The following is a 20,145-nucleotide window of genomic DNA, read 5'->3' as shown; positions in this document are numbered from 1 at the left end:
GATATGTGCAGACGTTACAGTGTGAAAACTGAGAGCCTCTATAAATAGACTTGCCTTGCAAAGCACAGACTCCCCCTTATGGAATGGAAACTAATGCAGCAACATGCATGCTGCATTAGAGGTTCAAAGTGAAGGAAAGTGCCTGAAAAGGATGCATAAATCTGTAAACAAAAACTCAGCTAACAGCTCTGTGTGTTACAGTCGAGCTAAACAAAATACAGGAGCTTAAATAATTCAAATTTTATTTATTGAAGCAAAAGCAATCAATAAAACCGGCAGGACAGAAAGATTCATACTGAGTTCACTTAAAGCTGATTCAGAATTTCACTCAAGGGATATAAAGAGACCATTATAAATTCACACAGCAATATATCCTCAGTAGATTTCCTTTGACATAACTTTCTGATGACAGTTTTGACAAAGCTCCATGATCTTGTAGCACCGCCGGTTGCAGCTTACTTGGAGTTTCATTTAGTCATCACACACAGGAATGTACCCACCATAATGTAACAACAGTGTCCTAATTTAGCTGTCTTAAAAAAAAAAAAAAAAGAACACATGGAAATGCAGATACATGTTTCAGTTCACACAACAGAGGACAGGCAAAGGCTTAAAGCACATCACAGAGAAGAGCCATAAACAGTATAAAAACTCATTTCAGGTCAATTGGACACATTCTACTGCATGATACAATTTCTACAGTCTGTTAAAAAGGATGGAGTTAATCTTATCATCATAATGTCCACTGATTATTATAAAGACTCCAGACAAATTAAGAAAGGGCTTGCTTGTGTAAATGTACATACATCCTGGTTTTCACTGTCTAAAAGGAACACCCCCCCTGAACCACTATTTTACTACTCTATCATTTTTTTTTTAAAAAAAGGTACGTAAACATAAAAACAAGAGGAAATAACACATGAGATCTAATGGATACATGATCTGTGACTAAAGAGAGAATGTCCAACTTGCCAAAAATGTCATTGTTGAGAATGCTTGTCCTATTCATTGGGATTCGGGTTGGCATCAGGATACTGAGAGAGGTCAAAGGTCAGCACTTTGCTGATGACACAGTCTCCTTGCTGTAAGAGAAAGAGAAACATTAGTTAACACTTCAAATCTCATGTATAGCAGGTGTTTCCAATCAGCAGTGATCAACAGCTCCAGATGTTGATGTTGTTCAGGTTTTTTGTTAGACTATGTCAGAATCAAGCACATGTTTTCATCATGCTTCATTATGTTTGAAACTAAATGGTTTGTAATGATAACTTCAAACATATCAGCTTCCTGCTGAATTTATCAAATAAAATTAAAGACTTGGATTACCACATATGATGGAATTTAACACTTTTTCAAGCATATTTTTTAAAAGTAAAGACTTACCTTTTAAATCTAGCTTTTAATTTGGCTTAGTTTATTTTAGCCCTGGACCGCATTATTATTTTCATTATTTTTTTAATCATTTTGATCATTATTATTTAAACCATTGTTTTAACATTTATTTATTTATCTTATTTATAAAAAATAATTATTTATTTATCTATTTATTTCTTGTATTCATCTGATCTTGTTAATCTTGTTATTTTACTGTATTGATTTTCTTTTATTTTTAAGTATTTTTTTATAATCCTACCTTTTATAATTTTACCATTGCTGTTGTTTTCTGTGTCTCTGTTATTCTGTGAAGCACATTGTGCTGCATGTTTTTATGAATGCAACGTGCTATATAAATAAAGTTGAGTTGAGTATAGAGTAAAACAGTGATGGAAGAGCAAAAGCAAAATAAGGCCTAGTTATAAAGTACAGTGATGTACATAGTGCTGTCAAGCTTGGAGGAGGATTGTTGATCATGACATAGCATTTCAAAATGATCAAAGAACACAGATCTACATAACGTAGGAACTTTTTAGTTTTAGTTAAAACTGGGACGAGTAGATTTACGCTGAACTGGGAAGGTTGTACCTCTAACAATCAATGTAGAGTTTTGATTAGGGATGCACTGAAATGAAAATTCTTCGAAAATTGAAAATGAGGAAACCAAGGCCGAAAACCGAACACCGAAATAAATCATTATGCCAATTATTAGTAGGGAGACCGGGGACATTTGTAACATTTCACTCATTGGATTTGAGATTAAGCCATGCACAGGGTTCCCACTCTTTTCCAGAGATCATTTTCCAGGACATTTTCTGTGAAGTTTTTAACTCTCAGAGATTAAAACATTTTTAAACTGTCTTCCTGTGTGGCGATGTCTATTGTGATCAGCAAAGTCTACAATGCGCAGTTTCTGCAGTTGTCACTCTTTTTGTTCCGTATGTTTTCACTATCAGGAGTTTGCACCCCTACTAGCTACAGTGCGGTAATTGAGCTCTAAGCCTGCAGGGAAAGTTGTGAGGCACAGACCCCCAAGCTCTCTGCCCAACTCCACTTTAAATCAAAGGAGCACTCCACAAGATTAATTTACCATAAAATATAAACAATATACTGCAGTTTTCTGTGAATGCATGATTATGACCAAGTGAGGGAGAAAAGATGTAAAAAAAAGTTGCGCAGCCCAACCAGTCTGTGTCGCTGTCTTTTCCAGCACAGTGTGCACTCAGCTTTCAATGAATGGGGATGTGTTTTTTTAATTGTGTCAGGTCGCACGCAGTCATGTTGGAATAATTTTCCAGGGCATTTCAGTTTTTCTCCCATTTTCCAGGTGTTTTCCAGTACTGGAAAACTGGTCAACTGTTTCCCAGGTTTTCCAGGACGCGTGGGAACCATGGATGCATTTTCAGTTTGTGTTGCACAGGCATTTTTTAGGCCATATTTTAGCAGACACTTGAAGCTAGTTTGTATAGCAGTTTGAATACACTGGGTTAAAAGAGCTCAAAGTTATAGACAGAAATGTCAAAAATGTTACAACTGTCCCCGGTCTCCCCTACCATTGCATTTAAGACTATGACTGTGTACTACCCTCACTAAAATCAAGGATCTCATTGAACATATCAGACAACGAGGGTGCATGCCCCTCATCTGGCTCAGAGAGAGGAGTCTTTTTTCTGCGCTCTGTTCTCCTCCTGCGCTGTGCGCTTCTCCGTCTCCAAGCGGGTTCTCTGCATCCATCGCGGCCTGGATCATTTCTCGTGCGCGCTGCTTTATTCCCACATCCAAGTAATGATCTTTATAATGCGGATCAAGTACAGTCGCGATGAAGTGCAGAGGATCCGAATAGATCTCAGTGAAACGTGTGCTGACAGACTCTAAGAGTGTACTTTTCATTGTTTTCACTCCGTGGTCCGTCTCAACCTCTTTGCTTAAAAGACGCGTTAGTGCTGCAGTTAAAGGAAGAACGGATGCAGACATGTTGGCCCTTATCCAGACAAGCACTTACTGGCCGAGGTTTCTGCTTGCTTCATCACAACATTCTGTTTCGGCCGTGTTTCGGTGATAATAGTCTTTCGGCCAAAAACTGAAACAGCACTTTTGGGCAATTTTCGGTGCATCCCTGGTTTGGATATGAGTACGTCTCTTATCCACTTTATCTATAAAGCAGCTGTCGATGGATGTATGAGCAGTCATGTATGACATCATGCTACGATCAATCCGGGTTCATTCTTTTGATGCATTATTTTTCTACATCGTGATTGAGTTCTCATGTTCTGGACTTCAGTGATATCCAATCTGGTCATAGCCTTTGTTACAAAAACATAAAGTGTTTAGCTAGCAGCTAACGTTGTAACGTACTTTATACGCACAGTCTGCAGTAAAACACTAACAGCTAGAGGTTAAAGCACAACCCCCATGCAAAGAGGATATATTCCTCATTGCAGCAGTCACTGCCTTCATCCTTTAACTGTATGTTTTCCCCTGCTCTCTACTCCCTACATTTTGCACCCACTTTAGACTGTATGTCCTGAAACTCTCCTCAGTTCACTGAACAGCTTACCCTCTTCTTTTATAACATTTTGAGGATATCTATGGTTCACATGTCAACTGTTCAGGTAAGTAAATATGGATTCCTGGAAGAATCAAATCCCTGCTCCAAGACTTCAATGACCTACGGATAAGCTGAAGTCTATTTCTGTTAATGCTTCAAAGTTGGATTGTTTTCAGCATTTTACACTGAGTAAGTTAAAGAGAATAACGAGATACAAACCTCAGGATAGACCCCAATCAGTGAGTCTGCCTTTGTGTAGAATTCCTCCTTCAGAGAGATGACGATGGCCTGGAAGTTCATCACTGACTGGTCTTTGATGTAATTGGCAACCTTGAGGGTACACAGAAAAAAATTAATGAGTTGCAGTTTGAAAACAAGTGTTTACACCACAAGTAGCAGTAATGAAGCTCAAGTGTGTCTCCTAACAGACCTTGCCAATGTTAGTATTGTCCAGAGCAGCGTCAATCTCATCCAGGACAAAGAAGGGGGCAGGTTTGTAGCTGGAAACAACAAAAGAGAAGGATCAAACACAGTCCAGGCTTAAAACACTACACTTACACACTTCTCTTTAAATTCAAACGACTATAACGTCTCTGTACTTTTACCTGTGAATAGCAAAGAGCAGAGCAAGAGCAGCAACAGTCTTTTCTCCTCCAGAAAGGTTATCCATGGGTCTGAACCTCTTTCCTGGAGCCACGCAGTTATAGTTGATGCCATCCAGATATGGCTCCTCAGGGTTCTCTGGGCCAAGGAAAGCCTACAGAAGGAGGGACAGGTTGTTAAAGGTTTGAGTTTTCATGCAAAGTAAAGGTTATAAAGAGATTATTTTGGATCTGTATATTGGCCGTATGTTGAATCTATGTAGGTCACTGCAAAAACAATCAAACAAAAGGCATACCTGGGCGCTGCTGTTGCGTGAGAGGGCCTTGTAGATTTCATCAATATTTGTTGCGACAGACTCAAAGCAGGTATTAAAGCGATCAAACCGCTCCTTCTTGATCTGCTCGAAGGCTTGCTTGGCCTTCTTTGCTCTCTTGCGAGCAGCTTCAAACTCTGAGAACAAAACAAAAACCAGAAGCAGGAAATCCCCACAGTTGTTACATTATTTAGAGCTCTTGAAAGGGCTGATTAAACTGCATCAATCCTCGTTCCCTTAAAACGATCCTGCTCTCTTACCGTCGCTGGTCTCCTGGAACTTGTCCCTCACGCTCTCCAGCTTCTCCATGGCCTTCATGTTGGGTGCGCTGATCCTCTGGAGGATACTCTGCTGCTCATTCAGACGCTGCTGCAGGGTGTTTGTCTCTGCCTTTATCTCCTCTTCAGAGAGTGCATCCTGCAGGAAGTCAAATCGAATGACTTAATATATAATAGGTGTAATTTTAGTTTAATATAAGTGTTTAAGTTTTTCTGTAGAGCATCGGTGACATGAACTAGTTACCTTGAGGTCTTCGGACAGGTTGCTGTAGTCAATCTCGATGAGGGCCTCTTTGGCGAGGACAGTGCTGGATGTCCTCTGGCTGCTGGACTCCTCTGTCTGAGATCCCCCCTAAAATAGCAACATAAACAAAAGGTGACTTCCTGTTTAAATCCTGATGGTTTAAAACGTACAGCCCACGTGACTGCTCTCTTTCTTCGCACCTCTCCCTGGCTGATATCGTCCATTGTTCCAGATCGAAGAGGCAACCTGATATCCTGCATTTTGCAGGCCTGCAGCAAGTTGTGACGGTCGCTGCGCTTCTGCTCCAGTTTTGTCTCGATAGCTGTCACCTCCTTCTGCAGCTGAGTCAACTCCCTTGAAAGCACCAAAGCAACATTTGTAACTTAGTAAATCAAAGGACACATTTTTGTCACAGAAGACACCAGAGTGTTTATGTATGTGTTTGAAGGCACTAACTTGTTGGCGCCCCCTAGTTTTTTACGAATCTCCTCCATCTCGTGGTTTTTATCATTGACTTCAGATTTCTTGGTGAGGTGCTGGTTCTTCAGGTCCTGCAGCTGGGCCATTGTCTCATCGATGATCTTCATGTGTCTGTGCTCCTCCTGCAGGAACATAGGAATAAAAGACAGGAGTTCAAGTTGAAGTTCAGAACTTGATAGATTCTAAATGAAGTTTTCATCCCTTGTGTCATGTTTTCACCTTCTTGAGTCGCTCTATTTCAGCCTCGTCCTTCTTGACGGTCTGCTCCCACATCATGACTTTCTCCTGGTCCTCCTTCAGCTGATTCTTCTCATAGTCTACCTGGATACCTAGGCGGGTCTTCTGGGTCTCAAACTCAAGGCTGAAGTCAAATGATTCATGTCACAGAGATCACAAAAGGAACCTACAACAGACTCATAACAAGGTGGAAACTTATTTCATAATAAACTCACCGCTTCTTTGCGATCTCATTCTGCCTTTTCACCTTCTCCTCCTCAAACTCTCGAATGTTCCTCACTCCAATCTCCTTACAGAATTCCACAAACACCTCATCCTCCACCTGGAAAACAGCAACAGGTATACAGATGTTATTACAATGCCACAGATTCAGAGACAGACTTCCAAATGGAGCTCACAGTGTCAGACTCACCAGGTTCATGCGGTCTCGCAGGTCAGTGATCTCCCGCTCACGGGACTGGATGATCCTCTTGATGTCGTTGATGCGAGGGCCAAAGTTTGCCAGTTCACTCTCTAGCTTGGACTTCTCCTGCATGACACAAATAATATGAGTTTAAATAAACAGTCACTTTAAAAACAACAAGCAGGAGGATGAAGACACAGAGATATAAAGAGCAGGCCCTACCTGCATGTTGAGTGAGAGGTGGCGGGTTTTCGTCTGTTCCAGATCACTCTGGGAGTATTTGAGTCTCATCTGCAGACCGTGAGCCTGAGACTGCACCTGACGCAGCTCTGCCTCCTTCCTCTTGGCCTTCATTTGCTCCTACAGAGGAAAACATCGAGAGGAGAATTCTGTTAAAACACTTAAAGCAACAAACCATTAAACTCCAGTGACTACAGGTCAAAAACTATTTAGATTTTGAGTGTATACACTACACATGCATTAACTGAATTCAAACCAACATTTTCAGGACACTCTTTTTCTCTTTTTGAGGTATTTTGAAATCTCACTCAGAGACAGACAGACACGAGGGGCACCACAACCCCTTTGATGCAGGGATTAATAATTCAAGTTACCTTGAGCTCTTCTGTGAGTTTCTCTTTCTTCTCTTTGAGCTTGTCCACTGCCTTTTCATCCCAGCGCCGGGCTTTGGCTTTCAGATCGCTGGCTCCTCCAGAGATGACACCAGATTTCTGGAACAGGGTACCATCAAGGGCGACCGTCTGCAGAGAGGGACAAAAGGAAAGATTAGGCAACAGAGTTCACATCTAAAAGACAAAACTTAAGTGTGAGTGATCTATGTTAAGTCAAGAACCTTGTGTCTGTATGGTCCTCCGAAAGCGATCCTTCTGGCATCCTCAACGTTTTCACACACCAGAGCGTTGCCACATGCATACTGTAAGGCTTTCTTGATGTGGGGAGGCTCGTAGCGGATCACGTCAATCACCAGTTTGGCTCCTCGCAGCTCTCTCAGTTTCTCATCTGTTGGTTTCACCTTTAATGAAAGAACGAATAATACATAAAAAAGTAATAATAACATAAATCTTTAATAAAAGGTTTTTAATAAAGCTGTGTAAAATGAATGATGAGTTTTTATTTGTGGGACTCGTATCCAGCAGGGAAAGCTGGTGCCGATAATAAACAAGAAATGAATAACCTCAAATATCTGCCTGTAAAAAGTATCTTGGCTTGTAAACTCTACACCCACATTCAATTAGACTCTCTGAGATGAATTAATACAAGTTAAATGAACATGCATCAGCAGTGTCAGAGTGATAAATGATGCTTTTAGGCAAAAATAAATCTTCCTGCGTTTTTATTCAGCAAAGTGTGCTTTCATTAAGATGAGACACTTTGATAACTGAATATTTAAACCACCCAAACAAGCTATTATCATGTATTAACCTCCAGGTAGTCCAGAGGGAGGAAGGTCTCAGGCTCCCCTCTCTGCTCCTTGATGTACTGAATACAATCTCTTCCAGTCTTCTCTGAGTCGACGATGATGGCGTCCATGTTTTTGCCCAACACTTTGGTCACAGCAATCTGGTACTTCTTCTGAGTGGGCTGGCAGAGGTCGATCAGACGGCCGTACTGGAGACAGAGAGAGACACGTGTATAAGACGCTGTGCTTAATGTAATAAGGGAGGGGGAAAAACTGCAGCCTTGCAAGAACAACTAAATTAATTATGTTATTAAATGACTGCATTCTGTCACAGTCGGCGTACCACAGAGCCGGGGTAGAGTCTTTTGATGCTCTCCATGATCTCAGCCTTGCGCTGCTGGCGGCTGTTCTCCTGCCTGTCGATTCTGGCATCTCCAAGCTGCTCCATCACCTACAGCCAAAAAAATAACAATGACATGTATTAATTACCTTTCACAGCTGACATTTTGTCATGTGAAACATTGGTGTTATGAATTAAATTCACAATAGTAGTGCCTTGGATTAATGGCACTCCTAGCTTTCATCTTTACAGCTGGTCACACTTGTGTGTTTCCCTGTAATGTGAACATGTCTGCAGTGAGAAACCTCCATGGATTCGTGAAGACAAATTAGGTTTTCTCCTGCTCCCTATCAAGCAACGGTTAACTTCACATTTAGCCTGAAGACATTGTGGAATGGGTAACATGTGCCAAAATGGTTCCAAGGTCTTCAAAGAACGGTGTCTTGCGCTGCAGGAATCATCAACAGTCCTTTCAGATGACATCATTTGAAGTGATTCTCTTCCTTGTCAAGTGTGTGCATTGAGTACCTGGTTAAGCTCTGTGTTGATCTCATCAATTCTCCTCTTGGCCATCTCCACCTCCTCTGTCAGCTCCTCCTCCATGCGCTTCTGCTCATCCAGTGACTGCCTGAGGGGCAACAGTAAAAATGGGACTCAGTGATGATTAGAATAAAGAGTGTATAAAATCAATAATTATAACTGAGCACAGTGAAATCAATACAAAATGATGAGGGCAGCATACCTGCTGGTGGTGATGTAATCCTCCAGTTTCTCGATACGTTTCTGGTTTTCCTCGATTTCACGAATCTTCTGTTTGATTTTGGCCTGTGGGGAAATACAAATAAATGGTTGAATGCATTCAAATCACTAAAAATCAATAAGTTCGAGCAAAGGAAAACTGGCGATCAATATTTTGTTTACCTCCGTCTCTACTTTCTTTCTCTCCTCCAAGTCGAGCCGGTCCTGGTCGGCCTTCTGGTCGCGGTTGAACTTCTCCAGCTCTTGTGCCAGTGTGGCAGCACGTTTACTGGCCTCCTCCTTCAGACGATGGTACTGCTTCACCTGAGGGGGGAGACAGAAACAGAAAGGTCATGCAAAGTCGTTGAAATTTCAAGATCAATGTCATCGCTAATAATACAACTGTGGCATGCAATTCAGACTGCAAAGCTTGAAATTAGCATTCCAGGTAAGGAAAACCACTAAATTTGACCTCTACCCCCGCCCCACCTCTGTCCTTGTTCTGTTTTATTCTTACTTTTATTTTATGTAAAGCGACTTTGAGTATTAAAAAAAGCACTCTATAAAACCTATGAATTGTTATTATCACTAATTATTAATTAAATAACTTAAGGAAGCCGAGACTAGCTGCACTGACCAATAAACACTCATTTGTTGCAGTATAACTTGCTCCCACAAGGAAAACATAAAGAGCCGGAATAACAGTGTTTCTTTTTTATCCTCTAAATAATTAAATTGTAATAAATTAAGTATCAAGGGTTAGTTAAATGAGTATAGTGTGGCAGACCTGGTTTTCCTCTAGAGTGAGATCCTGTCCCTGGCTCTGTGCCTCCTCTTCCATGCGCTCTTCAAACTCTTGCTTTGTCAGCTCCACTGCCTTCATCTCTTTATCCAGCTCGTCCATGTCTGCTTTGCGTTTCTTGTACATCTTCTGGGCGTTTTGCATCGATTTCTTCGCCGCCTCGAGCTTCTTGATCTTGTGCGAGGTGTTCTCTTTGGCCTTGATGTACTGCGGCCTCTTTTGGTTCAACTCTGAGTCTTTCTCTCTGTGAGCAGAGTCAGGTGATTAGCAAAAGCCATGGGTCAAATGAGCTTTGAGGATACAATCATTTCACTGTCACTTACTTGATTTCTTTCTCAATGGTCTGCTGCTCCCTCATCAGACGGCCCAGCTCCTTCTTCTTGTCCTTCAGCTCCTCCTCCACGTGGTCCATCTTCTTACGGTCCTTGTCGATCTCCTTGTTGCGCTGGCCCAACTCTTTGTTCAGCTTCTCAATCTCAGTTTCGTTGTGGTAGAGTTTGAAGAGCTGCAACTGAACACTCGCTCTGGCCACTTCGTCTTTCAGACGCTGGTAACGCTCAGCCTGGGCACATAATGAGTGGAGAGAAAAATTAACAACATGAACATAAACAAAACTTTGGGTTACGTAAAAGGATGGCCATTACATAACCAAGGACATCCGGTCATCAGTCAGGAATCTTGGTGTAATATTTGATGACAGGCTGAAATTTGATCAACAGGTAAGCTCAGTTGTTAAAAACTGTTTTTATCATCTGAGGATTTTATAAAAAGTTAAGTGAATTACTGTAACTCATTGTATTTTGGCCTGGACCACTCACTCCTGCACCGCCTGCAGCTGGTACAAAATGCTGCTGCCCGTCTCCTCACTGGTAAATGCAAGCGTGAGCACATATCCCCTGTCCTAGCTTCGCTGCAATGGCTCCCGGATGCTTTTAGAATAGATTTTAAAATGTTATTGTTTGTCTTTAAAGCTCTTAACGGCCTAGCCCCACAGTACCCGACCAAGCTTCTCCAATGTCATGTCCCTGCCAGGACATTGAGATCATCTGGTCAGTTGTTATTGGTCACTCCCAAAACAAGGCTTAAACCCGAGGTGACCAAGCCTTTGTGGCGGCTGCCCCTCGGCTCTGGAACAACCAGCCCCAACATATCCTCTCTTGAGGTTTTTAAATCCTCTCTTATGACTCACCTTTTCTCCCTGGCTTTTAATCAAGGTTGAGTGGCCATCTGGCATAATCTTAATTCAATTTGAATTTATTTTATTCTATTTTACATTACACTGTGTTTACATATTTTAGTATTGTATTGTATGTTATGTTTGTCATTTGTGCTGCTTTTGATCTGTACAGCACTTTGGTCAACCCCGGTTGTTTTAAACGTGCTTTATAAATAAACTTTGAGTTGAGTCGAAGGAGCGGTTGCATCTTTTTTTTTTTTTTAAATATAGACATGAAAGATATAATAGACATGAAATAAGGAACATTCAATTATGATTAAAGACAACTAATACAAGACTGACAGAAAAAAAGATATAATACATATTCAGAGGTTATAAACGTGCGATTAATCGTTAGGATGTATAACAAAAGAAATCACATGTTCATCCAAACAAAAAGAAAATCAACTAGAGGTCTCATCACTACCAAAGTACACATGCATAGCCGTTATCATATTATTTTAAGTCAATATATCTTTATATTCATTACAGATACAACATTCATAAAAATCACTGGGTACATACCTCCTCCTTTTCTTGCTTAGCTTCTTTGCGCTCTGCAGCAATGTTTTTCTTTCGATGGTAATTGAACTGCGTGTCCTCCTCTGCTTTCACCATTTCTTTCTTCCTGCGTTCGTACTCCTGGGCCAGCTCCCCAGAACGCGAGATTTCTTCAAACAGAGCTGTACGCTCCTTGGGGTTCTTCATGGCAATAGACTCCACGGCTCCCTGGAGAGGAGGAAGTGAGAAATAAGAATTAAAGACAACAACGAACATGTTACCTGATATTTATTCAACACTAGGTAAGATATATAGTTCCAGCAGCGCTCAGGTTGCTTTAGACATATCAAAGGCTGCATTAAATTGAAATGGATTTCCATCTCACCTGAAAGACCAAGAAGTTCCGGGCCTTGATTAGAATTCCAAGCTTTTCCAGCTCTTCACTGTACTCAGGCAGACCCACCACCTTGTTGTTGATACGATACTCTGAGGAGGAACCTAATGCACATGCCAAGTGCGGAATAATGGTTTGGGTTAGGTAATTTATGAGTTTGCAAACTACCAGAAAAAAAATAGTGTTTGTAATTCTGTGTCTCATCCACATGAAGACATAAATCAGGTGCTATAAGGGATAAAAAAAAAGATGGCTCCGTGGGTGTTATATTCAATGCCAAAGAACATTGGTGTACTTAAAACACTGATAAAAGTTTGTCTGGTAAGATGATGACACATTTCTGACAAAACTAAGGTCATGCAAAGCAGCCAGCATGGTCTGATAAAAGAAAGGTGTGTAGACTGGCTTTCAGGATGGATCCACAGTTATGTCTGGGAACAGTGTGCGCCTCTTTACAATGTTGAAAAAATGTATACAAAAATAATCATGGTTGTGCTGTTGAACTATGACAATGGGGGTGTATAAAAGTACTGATATTTGAAACCTCTTTTATGGATTCATCAATGTCAAAGAGAAAGCTTTTAGATTGAGTGACACCTCTGAATGTGTCCTCAAACAGTGGAAGTTATAATATCGTTAATATTTTTACTCACACTGGAAGGAATTAAAATGAACATTTTATTTTTATATGACTGTTAAAGAGGTTTCATACCAATAATGGCCCTTGTGAAGGAGCGCTCCTCTCCATTATCTTCCTGGTACACCATGCTGACGAAGGCTCTGTTGGCAGCTGGCTTGCCTACAGGAGCTCCATGGATCAGATCCTTCAGAGTCTTCACACGCAGGTTACTGGTCTTTTCTGCCAGCACGAAGCTGATGGCATCCATGAGGTTGGACTTTCCTACAACAGCGAGATAATTTTTATTAACAAATCAAATATGGACGACCAGACAACTATAGCGTACTGTTGGGGTTGCCAACTGTCCTGTATTAGCCGGGACTTCCCGTTTATTGGGCTAAATTGGTTTGTTTCATACGGGACCTCAATTGTCCCATATATTGACTATTAACTCTTGTAAATACAGCAGACTGCACTCTACAGATCCTAGATCAGATAAAAGTACAGTGGATCATGTGCCAATCACACCTGCAAAAAAGTTCGGGGAGGATTTTCTCTGTGATGGCCATTAAATGGTCAGACTCAAGAAAAAGATGCAGCACAGAGCTGATCAAAAATGAACTTCAAATATCTGTAAACTGTGACTGGTCATGTAAGGACTTCTCTCTGGCTTTGTAAAAGGACAAAAGACTGTTTGAGTCAGTCAAGAGCAGCAAAAAGTATCCATGGAAAAAGTACATTTGGTGAGTCACACTCCTCTTTTGCATTTAATTTTTCAGTTTTTTGATGTTAAGAGCCAAATTGTGGTTTCGTCAAGGTTTATTCATATGAGGTTACATAATGATACAGTAAGGATTAAAGGGAATATACACACTTTCTGCATTTCCAGGTGAATCAGAATATGAATATAGGCTGAATTCACACATCATGCTCACACCACCATGGCACCGTGCACCTGTCCCTTATTTAGTAGTGAGAAAGTTGGCAACCCTAGGTACTGTTTTCATGAGTCTCTATTATCTTATACACGTGGAGCCTTGTCAAAGAGGTGCTGGTTCAAGATGTCTGTAAAAACGGTGTTGTTATTTTTTTGTAACACTGCATTAGACTCTTTCAAGGTATTTGCTCTGCTGATGATCAAATGTTTTTCGTCATGATTTTCAACCTGGACATCTCATTGAAAAATAATATAGGTAAGAAATGGTCATTTTTTGTCTTGTAAAGAACAAATGGATAAATTCTGACATACAACATGTATCAGGTTGAACTTCCCATCCCCAAACACCTCTATTATCATAATATAAAAAAGATGCACTTCAGTAAATATCATATTGGGGACGATGTACAGATGATTTTCAGTTAGTGGGACTAAATCTAGTTATACAATCATCATGTATTAACATAAAAAATCACACATATATATATGAATAAACCCAGAAACACGGGGACATTCCTGAACTGTTTACCGTTAGCACAGTTAACATTAGCCGCCAGTTATTTGCAATCATAACATACCAGATCCATTGGGTCCGATGATCGCTGTAAACTTGTGAAAAGGTCCAATGATCTGCCTTCCCTTGTAGGACTTAAAGTTTTCAATCTCTATAAGTTTTAAATAGCCCATCTTCGCAGTATTTGATCCGCTGTCCTGAAGAAAAGCTGCAGCGAATATAAGCTAGTAAAATGTTAGCTAGCAAATGCTAACAAGCAAAGTTTAGCCGAGAAGCTTCTCTCAAAGACGGAGCATGCACGTGAATGAATGAACCTCTGAGTTCAATCGATGTTCGGACTATGCACGAGTTACATTATTAAGTGCATATGTAGTGTAAATATCTAACCGGCTTCATAATCTCTATCAAATAGACGCGATGCAGTTCTCACAACAATGCGCCATTTTACAATCCGACAGGAAGAGCCTCGAGCGCGCGAGGGAGGAAACCTCGTGGTTTATCGCGAGATCGACTGGAGGAGCTGGTGGGTACATTACAAACATAGATTGTATAAACCCCAGGACTGTGGCCCCACTATCCACCACTCAGGTACAAGAATACACAAATTGAAACGACTAATCACATACTATAAGGAAATGTTTACGAGGGTCCGCTCTGTTGTTGTTGTTATTATCAAACAAAACACCCCCTGTGAATCGGGAAAACATGTTACCATGGTAACCAAGGGCATCACATTCACAACACGAGAGGATTCTAGCAGCGAAACTGCGAGACTGATTTTTCCCCCAAATATACTAATCTGAGGTCAGTATTTATGTTATAACTTCGTGGTCCTGATATATGTATGCACATTATGTATATGTCTTAACCCTCCTGTTATGTTGGTTTCTCTGGAACAGCAATAATGTTCCTGGGTCACTTTGGCCCGGGGAATATTCAATTATCCAAAAGTGTCAGAACACCAAATAATTCCAAAACACATTTTTTTAAATCTAATTTTGAAATCCATTTCTAACCATTTAAATCAAGATGTGTTCCATTGGTTCTCACAGATCATGGTTCAATGAGGATAACTCACTCGTTTTTCATTAAAACTAATGTTAAAACTTTTTTTTAATTTACATTGGAAATCCCTGAATATACATGCAATAGTTTTAAATGAAATTTATTTTTGTTTATTTTATTTTTATTATTTTTATTTTATTTTAGTGATGTTGATGAATTAACACGACACCTCTTCTGTCATGCTGCCCAGATTTTTATGCTGCATTTAGCTGGTTTGGAAGGCATATATTGCCTAAAATAATGTGACAAATATATTATTTATTTATTTATATATATATATATATATATATATATATATTTATAAAATAAATATAATAAAAAAAATTGTTTGTAAAAGCGTCCTGAGATAACGTTTGTTGTAATTTGGCGCTATACAAATAAAGATTGATTGATTGAGATTGATGAAATAGATTTTAAAAAGGGTCAATTTGACCCACAACATAACAGGAGGGTGAACTCGAAGACTTGTAATTTTGTTTTAAATTAAAGTTCCTCCAAGTTTTGATGTGTCAGGGTCTGATACTAACTTCATTATGTCTGGTTTAAGTTTACTACACCACAAGGTGTGGTAGCTCATTTAGCACAGCATTTTCTTTCCAGGAGTAAACAGCTCAACATTGTACTGCTTTGGTGTCCACAGGGTTATACGAAGCTGAGAAAATGTACAAAGTGGATTTGCCCATAGACCAGTCCATAGAAAAGGCTGTGCAAAGGAGAAGGTCTGCAGAGACAGCACGCAAGGCCCGAGTGTTCAACACAAGGCTCCGTGTTATGGGCCTCGATACTGATGCTCTCAACCAACAGGTCCAAGAGAAAAAACACCAGCAGAACATGGAGATGCAAAGAGACCAAGCTTTTGGTAAACTATGGACATGAGGAGAATCGGGCAGGGGGCGGAGCTACTTCACAAACATTTTTCACCCAGGGGGAAATACTGTCCTTTAATAGTAGCCTCCACTTGACAACACAAATGTTTGTTTTCTGTACTCTGCAGAGAAGCTAAGGATCTGTCACGATGAAGCACTGGTGCAACAAAAAACTGGTGAGGAAGAGAAGCGAGCAGCTTTACACACCGACCTGACCCAGTATTGGGCCACTCATCAGCGTGTGGAGGACTCTTGTGATGCTGACCTCAAGTGTGGCCTGAAGGGGGCGTTCAGGATCACCATTCCAGAGAGTGAGCTGGGGCCGGCCAGTATGCAAATTTTTCAGGTAGGTTTTGCCAAACAGGCTGGTGTATTTCAAAGACAAGTGGAGTAGACCACAGTCAGAGGTTACATAAATACTAATTTTGCTAATGTGTTCTTGTTTTGTGTACAGGGCGAGGATGTGGGACGGGAGCAAAGGAGGAGGGAACAGATAAGAAAGGCAGAAGAAGACCTGAGAGCACAGAAGGAAGAACATGAGAGGAGGCGTATGCGTGACAAGCAACGAGGTGAAAGGAACAAAATAAGACACACGCACACACTCACAGGTACAGACGATGGCACATGATGTAATCCCTTATGAGCCGACATGCTGTGCACTATAGCCTCTGTAAATCACACACATGTGTCATGCTTTCCTGCACAAACAATCACACACTCCTACGCACAGCCCTTACTGCCAGGTGGCATTGATGGATGCTCATCCCACAGAGCCGTTATGCATGTGTGAGTGTGTCGCTGAAGTCCTCGGCATAATGGGTAATGGCTAATGCATGTGTGAAAAACACACAGTAGGTGATTTCCAACTCGTGCGTGTGTGTCACAGAGACGCTTGTGAGCAAAGAGCTGGTGTATCAGGACCTCATGGGGGTTCAGCTGTACACACAGGAGGAGGAGTGTAAGAAAGCTGCCCGTGTTGCCCTCGACAACTGCAATCAAGCTCTGGTATAGTACACGCATGTGCACTCACACACTTGCACACACACTCCACCTGCTGATGTGTAAACTCAAAGTGAAATCCAGAGGGAGCCTGAGCTATGACACGGTGTTCTCAGATGGGTTTTTGAAATTAAAACGGCTAATTGAAAGTGTTAAGTGATGCGTACGCACACTTGCTGCAGGAAGGCGGCCATCACATTAGCAGGTACCATGCAACATGGATGGTTAAACTGCACTGATGTATGCCTGGGCCTTGTCTGTTTTCAAAAGCCTCCATTAGCAAACCTTACTCATTTGCCTGAATGAACTGAAGCCTCCATTGGGAAGCCTCATTGTAAATCCTTCAGGTCGTGGCATTTTCTTCGGCAATTATGTGGTTTCTCTAATAACCACTCACATGCACAATGCACACGCAAACACACATGACTGAGTAGATCTCTCAGGAGGTCAATCAGCATAAGGCTCACTCCATTTTAGAGGTAACCACATATTAGAGGTTGGATTTCAAAAGCTCCTGCTGTTCTAACTATCAAGGGAATAATGATTAGACAACTGTTCCTGGATCAGTGATACAAGGCCGAACATTATCCTCATGTTCTCCACAGGCTGTAGACCGGGCACAGAACCTGGAGGAACAGCACAGGAGAGAGGAGAGGGAGAATGTGGCTGAAGTGTGGCACACATTGACATCAGACATGATGACAGAGTGTCCAGAGGCAGCCGTGAGACAGGTGGGAGAGGGGAGGCCACCCCAGGTTCTGGTAGACAAGTGGAAGGGGATGAGACCTGAGCAGCTGAGTGCCATCCACAGAGGGAGAGAAGAACAGCGTGTTGAAAAACAGGTAGTGGAGTCATTCTGTAACTCTGTGCTGTAGGGATTAATGAGTAATTCATGGTGAAATTACATATTTCATTCGGGTTCCTGTTGAGTTGTACCTTTTTAAATATATTACCTTCAAACTTTTGACTTGAGAGTCCTTAGAATAAAAATAAAAAAGATGGTGTCAAATTGAAGGAAAAAATCTTCCTTTCTGCTGGAGCTACTATTCTTTCAGAAAATATTACTAGTGTTTAACTTGCTAATCTTAAACATCCAGTGACCAACAAACAACAGATCCTTTTGTTTTTCACTTTAACATATTGTCTGTATCCATCTATGTTTCAATTATTTTGATAGGTTACATGCGTCTAAGAGGTTTCTTAGAAACATTCTTAAAGAACAAAATCTTAAAGTATTCAGTCAGGCATAAATATTCCTTTTATTATTTTATTATTCTCTCCCAGCTGAGATTTATCAGTTAATCTCTTTCAACCAGTCCTAGTCCTTTTCTTGGGAACCACCCCTCATAAAAAAAAGCAGGTCTACAATTCCTGGTAACCCACATAATGAGTTCCACTTACATTTTTCATCTAGACCTATTTTTTCCATCTCTTTGTATCCAGAGACAGTATGAAGCTGAGAAGGCTCAGAATGCAGCGTGGGAGTGCCGGCTCCTAAAGCAGTTGAGAGAAGTGGAGGAGGAGGAGAAGAGAGCGGCAGAGCTGAGGAGAGAGAAGAGACTTCAGACAGACCTCTACAACATGCAGCTGGCCAGGGAACAGCAGGCACAGTGAGCACAGCACACACACACACACACACACACACATACATACCCACAATCAGGCAAGAGTCAGCAAACATGTTTGGGCGCAGGTGATGAAGTAATCCAGTTCAGAATTAAGTGTTAAATAAGCATTCTGGGAATAGATACTCAGTGTGTTTATTTGTGTCTTTTTTGCCACAGTCAGGATTACCTGAACAAGCAGCTGTACACCAACAAACCCAGCAAGGACTACTTCCATCAGTTCAACACCAGCTCCCGCTGACTACTGATCGCTTCACAGGCTTGTAACAATGTGCTAATAAAATCTATTTCTTGCTCCACTCAATGGGAACTGAATCATGAGTAATCAATACCTGCTGCTTATTTTCAAGTGACACATACGTCTGTGTTGATTAAAGCTGCTGAAAAAAGGGAGCCTTTTTATCATATTGTTCCAGGTTCTTTATTTTTCAGTCATATATCCAGTTACAGGTGTGGATTCATTATGCAGTTACAGTTATAGTTTTGGCCCCAATCACATGCCACTCACTTGTGTTGCATGTAGATACCATCAGTCCCATTGATTGTGCACCCCACACACCATAAAGAGGCACAGCTACATCCCAGCTGTGACACACACTCCCTTACCCTCTTTCCTCTCCTTTTCTCTTCCATTACCTCCCCCCCCCCCACTTAGGCATTGTTATTTAAATCTGAGTTCTGAAAATTCTCCTCTAAACAAACCAATTCAATTTATAATAGGTTTTTATCCTTTAACTCTATAAAAGGGAAAATAACAGTGGAAAAGCAAAGGCCAGCTTTCCCCCTCGACACATGAAAAGCAAAGAGTGAGTGGCAGTCGAGTGAGTATCTGCGTGTGTGCACTCATTACACATTCAAAGCTAACATTTACTCCCCAACGCTAACAAACACAGATGTTTAGCAGCAGATAGTCAAGTTAGAATATTGGTACATTTTGTCATTCATCGCTCCTGTATGAAAATAGATTTTTTTAAAAGCTTTATTTGTCCTGAGTGTGTCTGAGTAACTGACAACAAGGAGCGTACACACACCTCCTTCAGCACCACTAGCCTTTGTTGACATCCCAAAAACTCTATCTCAGGGACTGTCTGGTGGTGTTTGGCCAGTGTCAAGCTTTTATTTGAACAGGGGGAACTGAGGCAGCAACGTTGCATAAAGTTACCCCCTGTTGTATGCACAAACAGGCTCGCTGCACCCCTTCCTCTCATAACTGCATCAGACAAAAACTCCACAGATATTCACTGCACTGCAAAGCATCGCTACATGGTCACTGACATGAATGAAATCTTAGCTTATGAACTACTATCACTAAATGACACTTATGCAAAATTTGTTGTTTTTTTTGTTTTTTTAATTTTGAAATGTTTGCAAACATCTACAGAACAAAGTGAATTTTTTCCCTCTTTATTTTTTTCTCAGCTATGAATGCTTTTTTGCTCAAACAGCCAAATCTCACTGCAATTGTTAGTCAAAAAAGTGTGATCTCATAGCAATAGTACAAAGAAGAAAAGGAAGTTAAGGGGGTTCAAACCTGCACAATTTTCACATTTTTATATCAAACATTTTTGGGTTCATCAAAACAATCTTTTGGGGTTGTATTTACATTCCAAGGGGGCAAAGTAATCATCT

General features: G+C 40.9%; 2 protein-coding genes across 2 annotated transcripts; one reads left to right on the top strand and one right to left on the bottom strand.

Annotated features, from left to right (window-relative positions):
• Positions 1–230: 230 nt before the first annotated feature.
• smc1a (structural maintenance of chromosomes 1A) lies at positions 231–14,493 on the bottom strand. The gene is made up of 26 exons (XM_034696648.1): positions 14,026–14,493; positions 12,604–12,792; positions 11,883–11,995; positions 11,522–11,725; positions 10,104–10,342; positions 9,766–10,024; positions 9,162–9,302; positions 8,983–9,065; positions 8,769–8,868; positions 8,244–8,351; positions 7,924–8,109; positions 7,334–7,513; positions 7,095–7,241; positions 6,703–6,840; positions 6,490–6,606; positions 6,293–6,399; positions 6,060–6,201; positions 5,817–5,962; positions 5,561–5,714; positions 5,361–5,468; positions 5,099–5,255; positions 4,821–4,975; positions 4,528–4,679; positions 4,353–4,422; positions 4,142–4,252; positions 231–1,082 (listed from the first exon to the last, which is right to left on the bottom strand). The coding sequence occupies exons 1-26, from the start codon at positions 14,132–14,134 to the stop codon at positions 1,002–1,004; spliced, it is 3,696 nt and encodes a 1,231-aa protein (XP_034552539.1). The 5' UTR covers positions 14,135–14,493; the 3' UTR covers positions 231–1,001.
• ribc1 (RIB43A domain with coiled-coils 1) lies at positions 14,458–18,820 on the top strand. The gene is made up of 8 exons (XM_034696649.1): positions 14,458–14,765; positions 15,667–15,885; positions 16,021–16,238; positions 16,347–16,461; positions 16,779–16,897; positions 17,497–17,733; positions 18,335–18,501; positions 18,676–18,820. The coding sequence occupies exons 2-8, from the start codon at positions 15,687–15,689 to the stop codon at positions 18,755–18,757; spliced, it is 1,137 nt and encodes a 378-aa protein (XP_034552540.1). The 5' UTR covers positions 14,458–14,765; positions 15,667–15,686; the 3' UTR covers positions 18,758–18,820.
• Positions 18,821–20,145: the final 1,325 nt, after the last annotated feature.

This window comes from Notolabrus celidotus, chromosome 11 (genome assembly GCF_009762535.1).
Source record: "Notolabrus celidotus isolate fNotCel1 chromosome 11, fNotCel1.pri, whole genome shotgun sequence".
NCBI lineage: Eukaryota > Metazoa > Chordata > Actinopteri > Labriformes > Labridae > Notolabrus > Notolabrus celidotus.
Note: the sequence above shows the minus strand (reverse complement) of the source record. Positions and strands in the feature narration are given on the sequence as shown.

Bases quoted from the DNA above. Each gene is read 5' to 3' on its own strand.
- smc1a (XM_034696648.1), bottom strand. From the start codon at position 14,134: ATGGGCTATTTAAAACTTATAGAGATTGAAAACTTTAAGTCCTACAAG. The intron at 10,025-10,103 runs GTAAGTGACAGT...CTCTGCTCACAG, and splicing joins ACCATTGAGAAAGAAATCAA to AGAGAAAGACTCAGAGTTGA. The intron at 4,680-4,820 runs GTATGCCTTTTG...CTCCTTCTGTAG, and splicing joins CACGCAACAGCAGCGCCCAG to GCTTTCCTTGGCCCAGAGAA.
- ribc1 (XM_034696649.1), top strand. From the start codon at position 15,687: ATGTACAAAGTGGATTTGCCCATAGACCAGTCCATAGAAAAGGCTGTG. The intron at 16,239-16,346 runs GTAGGTTTTGCC...TTTTGTGTACAG, and splicing joins CCAGTATGCAAATTTTTCAG to GGCGAGGATGTGGGACGGGA. The intron at 18,502-18,675 runs GTGAGCACAGCA...TTTTTGCCACAG, and splicing joins GCCAGGGAACAGCAGGCACA to TCAGGATTACCTGAACAAGC.